This window comes from Rhincodon typus, chromosome 2 (assembly GCF_021869965.1).
Source record: "Rhincodon typus isolate 14 chromosome 2, sRhiTyp1.1, whole genome shotgun sequence".
Lineage (NCBI taxonomy): Eukaryota > Metazoa > Chordata > Chondrichthyes > Orectolobiformes > Rhincodontidae > Rhincodon > Rhincodon typus.
In genome coordinates this window covers 120,513,249-120,520,206 of record NC_063333.1, presented here as the reverse complement: position 1 = coordinate 120,520,206, position 6,958 = coordinate 120,513,249, and the positions used below count along the sequence as shown (strand labels likewise).

The window sequence follows — 6,958 nt, the reverse complement described above, 5'->3', positions numbered from 1 at the left end:
TATTCAGAACAAGCTAAATGTATTAAAAAATAGCAATTAATTGGTATGATCTTATAGTCATTGAGATGTGGTTACCAGGGGATCAAAGCGGGGAACAAACTGTTCAGGGGTATAGAACTTTTCAAAAGGACGGGTAGAAAGGGAAGAGTGGTGGGTTATCGATGTTCAAATGAGATGGAACAAGTATGATAGCAAGAATTAATCTTGGATTGAATGATGCAGGATACATATGGTTAGTAGTAAGAAATAACAAGAGGAAAAAGACACTGGTGGGAATCTATAAGCTACCTAAAAATATCTGTTCTGTAGTACCGTGACCATAAAATAGAATTTGGCATTCAGTTGGAGAATGAGAAACTGGGTCAGAAGCAACTGTGCTAAACTTAAATAAAAGTAATTACATAGGAATGAGGGCAGTGTTAGCTGGAGTGGACTGTGAAAGGAGTTTAGCAGTAAATATGATTGAGGAACAATGGCAGCAAAAATATATCCCAGTGAAGAGGAGGACTTAGGAAGGGATAAACTGATGTAGTTAACCAGTTAAGTTAGGAGTGGCAATAATTTGAAAGAAAAAAATACAATAAGGCAAAGATTAATGGTTAGTCAGAGGGTTGGAAAGTTTTAAAAGCCAAGACAAAAGCAAACAAAAAAGAAAATAAACTATGGGGGCAAATAAGAGCTTCTTTCAATATATAAGAAGGAAGAGAGAGGGCACAGGGAACATAGTCTTCTTAGATAATGAGGCTGGGGAAATAAGGATGGGAAACCAGAAAATGGCAGAGGAGGTGAACTGCATCAGTCTTCATGTTAGAATGCACTAATAGCATTTCAACAACATTGTATAATCAAGAGCGGGGGAGTAAACACAACAAACTGTTACCAGAGACAAAGTACTTGCGAAACTAGTGCTAAATGTTGATAAGTCCGCTGGACCTGATGGGATGCATCCTAGGATTTTAACAGAAGTAGTTCCAGAGATAGTGCGTGCACTGGTAGTAATCTTCCACCAATCCTTAGATTCTGGAAAAGTCCCGAAGGATGGAAATCTGCCCATGTAACACTTCTATTCAAAAAGGGAAGGAGACAAAACAGGTAATCAGAAATGTCTATTATCATCTGCAATAGCAGATCATTTAGAAATGCATAACATAATCAAGTATAGTCAGCATCACTTCATGAACGATAAATCAAATTTATTAGAATTCTTTGAGGAGGTAACAAGTAGGATAGATAAATAGGAGGCAGTGAATGTAATACACTTGGATTTCCAAAGGAACCGCACATAATGCTGTTTAATAAGATCAGAGATCATGGGGTTGGGCGCAGTATTATCATGGATAAAGGATTACCTAATTAATACAAACAAGGAGAAGGCATAAAGGCAGGCATTTTCAGGATGGCCACAGGCATCAGTGCTAGAGTCACAATTATTTACATTCTATATTGATGACTTGGATGAGGAAAGTGAATGTGCTATCGCTAGATTTACAGATGATGCAAAAATAGACAGGAAGACAAGCAGTGAGAATACCACAAGGAGTCTACAACAGGGTATAGATAGGTTATATGAGTGGGCAAAATCTTGATAGATGGAGTGTAATGTGGGAAAATGTGAGGTTATGTATGTTGGCAGGAAGAATACAAGAGATAAATATTATTTAAATGGAGAAAGACGACGGAAAGCTGCAGCACAGAGAACTTTACAGGATCTCGTGCATGAATCATAAAAAAACGAGCATCTAAATTCAACGGGTAATTGAGAAGGCAGATTAAATGTTGGCCTTTATTTCAAGGGGAATGGAGGATAAAAATGGGGAGATCTTATTAAAACTGTACAAGGTACTAATCAGACCACACATGGAACATCATGAACAATTTTGGTCCCCTGATCTAAGAAAAAATAAACTGGCATTGGAGGCAGTCCAGACGAAGTTCACTCGGTTGATCCTGGGTATGGAGAGATTGTCTTATGAGGAGAGGTTGAGTAGGTTGGGCCTGTACTCATTGTTTCCTCTCATGCTTCTAAACTCCATTCTTAGGGAGCTTGACAGGGTAGATGCAAAAAGTTGTTTCCCCTTATGGTCCCCATCTAGGACCAGAAGTCATAATCTCAATAGAATGTATTTTAGACAGAGATGAGAATTATTTTTCTCTCCAAGGATAGTGAATCTGTACAATTATTTTCTGCAGAGGATTGTTGAGGTTGAGTCATTAAGTATATTCTGGGCTGAGACAGATTTCTAATCGGGGATGAAGCAGGAGAGTGGAGTAGAGGATAATCAGAACTGACATGATCTCATTGAATGGTAGAACAGACGCAGTGGGTCAAGTGACCTACTTTTGCTTCTTTATCCTCATGGTTTTATGGTCATTTTTCAGTGAGGATGAAGAGAGTCAATAATGCATGATTATAGGCAGAAATCCTGGTTCTTTTTTTTCACTCTTTCAAATCGGTGTTAATTGCAGCACCACCTACTGCATGTAGCTGAGGTGAACATCATTTAATCCCAAGCACCTACCCACCTGGTACATTTGCAAAAAAGTGATGTGTTGCAATTAAGTATTTCCGGTTATTCATGAAAATTCTATTGTAGCATTGACCTTGTATTTCTTTAAAGAATTCACCTTACTTGGAATTCTATGGTAAATCAATAAAATTTCAGGATTGTTGTCATGCATGATGTTATTGTGCTGAGCCTTTTGACTTTGTTGCAGAAGATGCATGAATAAATTCTCTCTTTTGCTTTGTTTTTAAGGTCAATGTATTTTCACTTTCACATTCTGTGTGCCTTCGTGCTGCCAATTCTGGCAGTCCAGAAGCGGAAGAGTATTACGCAAACAATTTCTTTGAAGGCCAACTCCTCTAACCCAGCACTCCGTCACCAGCAGCCCAAGAAAGAGCAGTAGTAACCCGGCATTAATGAAGTATTTTGGAAGGGAGAGATGCAAAAGAAAAACTTGATGTTGTACGGGTGTGGAAAACAAAACAACCAACAGTTTGTATGTGGGTGATCTCAATCTTGAGCATTCATCTGAAGATTTAATGAATGAAATGGTTTAATGAAGCATGTTTGTTTACTATGCAGAGATCCCTGCATTGAACAGCCGCTTTTCCCTGACTCTAAATGCAGTGCCTGTAGAACATAGGCATTGCTGTCATTTGCCAACTCTTGAGTTTTTTTTCTCAAAACAGTATGATTGTCCCATGAATCTTTGGACACTTTCACTGTGAATGGTATATATATGTATAAATGATTTCTCATTTGCTACCAGAGAATTGTTGGTGAAATTTTGAAGTTGAGTAATAATTAAAGATATTTTTGGCTAGATTGTTGAAATACTAATACTGTTGCTTTACAATCTATAGTTATCTATTGTTATTTAAAGCTGATCAATTATATCTCTTTACATACTTGCACCCCAGCCAAGTGACATTTTTTACCCCCTGCCAGCAAAGCAATTATTTGATTGGTTTTCCTATCCTTAGCAAATAACTTAACCCATGGTCACAAATTCTAATCTTTGGATTTGTAACCTGATAAAGCTCTAAGTGGTTGGTTTGGACTGATGACAGATCGGGGATTAAAAAGCTGAATATTCTGACAAAGGCACTCCCATCTACTGACTAGAGCCCCTTGAAGGAGTAGCATTTCACTTATACTTTAGCTAGATGAAGAACGCACACATACTAAGAAGGGGAATGCACTGGGAAAATGATCATCCAGTACAATTGCAGTGGCAAATTATTTCATTGAATTATAAAGCTAACTCCATACAGTGATTGAGGTCACAGTGAATGGTTCTATAACTTGTGCTAAATATGAAGTAACCAAACTTGCAATAATTCATTTTCGGTTTTGTTTGTGAAACTTTTGATAAAATCAAAACTGCTTGTAAGTAAAAGCAATCAGCTTAGTTATGCTAATAGATATTATTATAGAAACCTTGATGTTGCCAATAATTTTATATATTAAAATTATTTATTTCTTTTATTTAGTGCTTTGTTTATTGCAGCCAACAATGTGTTTCTTTGTTCACCTTTGTTTGCCTGGATAATGAGCGAACTGTTTTTGAAAAATACTGACATAAGGTGCTTGCCAAAGCCCAAATGAAGCATTGAAGTAGTAACTGCAGCAATCTCCTTTAGTTTATTACTATCAGGTTAAAATTTGATACACTTCAGAACAGCAGCCCGTTGGATTATAGAGTCCAAGAGTCATACAGCATGAAAACAGACCCTTCAGTCCAACTAGTCCACGCTGACCATGTTTCAAAACCAAACTAGTCCCAACATTTGGCCCTTATCCTTCCAAACCTTTCCTATTCATGTACTAATGCAAATGTCTTTTAAATGTTGTAACTGTACCTGCATCCACCACTTCCTCTGGCAATTCATTCCATATATGAACCACTCTGTGTAAAAAAAAAAAAAAAAAAAAAGTTGTCCCTCATGTCCTTTTTAAAACTTTCTCCTCACACCTTAAAAATATGCTCCCCAGTTTTGAACTCGGCTCAACAGGGAAAGGACCTTTGCTGTTCACCTTATTTGTGCCCCACATGATTTTATACACCTCTGTAAGGTCACCTCTTAACCTCCTGTGCTCCAGTGAAAAAGTCCCAACCTATCCAAAGCAATATGTTCTAACTATAGTGCCTTATTCATACTATCAAAGTTCCTGTAGTCATCAGAAAATGATGTTCTATCACCATTGCAGAAATGAAGCATTATTGAATTGTTAATGTTATGTGCTTTGTGTCAGAAAGTTCATCCTGTCTTGAGTATGGGACTGTCCATTGATTGTTCCTTATGCAGATTGCACCCAAAGATATTTAGCTCTTTGCTTTTTGTGGTTGGATGTCATTGACTAAAAAGGGGTTTCGCATCCACATCTTAACTTCTGCCCTGGTTGTAGTGCTTCTCGGCCAGGTGTCACCAGTTCAAATCAACCAGCATTACTTACAATCTAAGAAAGGAACAGTTGGTTCTTTTATAATTGATGCAAACTGGTAAAAGTGCTTCTCAGTTGTTTTTAATAACAGTTACAGATTCCACAGCCATTTTAAAGAAATTGCAAATCTTGCTTATTCTATAGCTTCTAGGTCAAAAATCTTCACACCTGTATTGCAATAATAATTTGTAATCTAGGGCTGCTGGGTTCTTTAAGATTGTTTTCTCATACATGGAAAATGAACCCAAGAGCGGTAATTAGAATATCCAAGCACACAAAAACATGGATATACGAGTCAGACAACCAGACATGAATAGTCTATTTTAGGTGCGTAGCATTTCTCCACAGATGTTGATTGACATGCTGTTCATTTTCAAACCTGTCTGTCAGTTTCAGATTTCCAGCATCTGTAACTTTTTAAAAACATATGAATCTTTATAGGTAGCTCACTGGGATACCTCATTTTTGCTATTCATGTGTCAGGGCTACCATGAGCTTTGACCCTCATTCAACATGACTTCTTTGTATTCAAGCACTAGAACTGTGGATATATTTTTATATATTTTGATACATAAACACATTTATTTATTCATGGGATGGGAGTTTTGCTGGAAATAGCTATCTCTAATTCCCTTGAGAATGGGGTGGAAAGCTACTGCTACTGGGTACACCCACAATACCATGAGGGTGGAAGTTACAGGATTTTTTACCACAGTATCAGTGAAGGAACACCAATATAATTCCAAGTTATTAAGGTGTGTGATTTGCAGGCAAACTTCCAAGGGGTGTTGTACCTGTACACCCATTGGCCTAGTCTTTTTAAGTGGTAAATTTGGAAGATGATTTTAAAGTTGTCTTGGAAAGTTACTCTGGTTTATCTTGTAGATCTATGTTGTCTAAAAGGATTTTGCTGCTCACCAAACTTGTGCCATATAAGGTATATATCCAATATTAATAAAACATGCGCACAATCTTTTGAACTGTCAGATATCAAGACAAATACACTAAAGGATTGCAATTTTAGGAATAATGCACAGTAAAACTACTAACTAGTACTTAACAGCAAAAAGCATCAGTCACACATACTGACAAAATTAACATAATAGATACTGTATTCATAATTGCAAATTTAAATGTTCAGTGCAGCACTGCAATCTTTTTCTTTTGTACTGAAATTGAGCAAAAGCTTTTCGCAAACTGGTCATTTCAGCACCACCTCCAGATCCTGTTCATGTCTGTGATTGATACATTGATTTCATGAAAATGCCATAGAAAAAGTGGATCCACAGAGTCACATTGACATGAATATCAAAAGCAACTTAGCCTAAGTGGAGAATCATTAATTGATTTCCTTGAAAGGCAACTCTTTGGCATTCAGACAGGTCCATCTTTCAGGTCATGATTCTTCTGAGTTTGAATCAAAAGCAGATGCATGTCAAAACTACACTTATCCAGGGAGAGCACACTGATAAGCCCTTGAAATAGTCAGGAATTATAGGTGTCAAAGTTAGATGGATCTTGCATGAAGTGAAAGATGAGTTGTCAACTTTTAAAATTGGGGAAACACTCATTAAATTTACTGAGCAGATTCCCCAACCGCTGATGCTGATGGTCAAGTTTATCATCTTTCATGCACTGCTACATTTATGGAAAGTGCCTGAAATCCTGATTCTTCATATGTGCCACAAAAAGTTTGAATTTTGACAAACTCCTAGACATAGCCTGCCAAATCACAGATTAACCTCCCCTTTCAGGTTCAGGTTCTGTACATTCAAGTGGACAGTGACACCAGTCAGAAATGCAAGTTACATTGCCATACTTCACTCTCTGTCCGGGATTGTCCAACTTCCCTTTCTTATCAAAAACATGCTGAAGTGAGCAAAAGAGAAGATTGCTGCAAGACTTTTCCATGACCAAGCCACTGTAGTTTCACTGCGTAGATCTTTTGGTGACTTCTGATTCTACTTTTCACAACTTTGCAAACAATTAATGGCTGAGAGTACAGCTGC

At 37.3% G+C, this 6,958-nt stretch overlaps 1 protein-coding gene across 4 annotated transcripts in view; it reads left to right on the top strand.

Annotated features, from left to right (window-relative positions):
- The window catches only part of mboat1 (membrane bound O-acyltransferase domain containing 1), a 92,389-nt gene extending 89,060 nt beyond the window's left edge, over positions 1-3,329 (top strand). For all 4 annotated transcript variants that reach the window (XM_048618057.1, XM_048618069.1, XM_048618062.1 and 1 more), the window contains one exon: positions 2,757-3,329. In XM_048618057.1, the coding sequence (XP_048474014.1) occupies positions 2,757-2,907 (151 nt within the window). In that variant the 3' untranslated portion in view covers positions 2,908-3,329. The remainder of the gene's footprint in view (positions 1-2,756) is intronic.
- Positions 3,330-6,958: the final 3,629 nt, after the last annotated feature.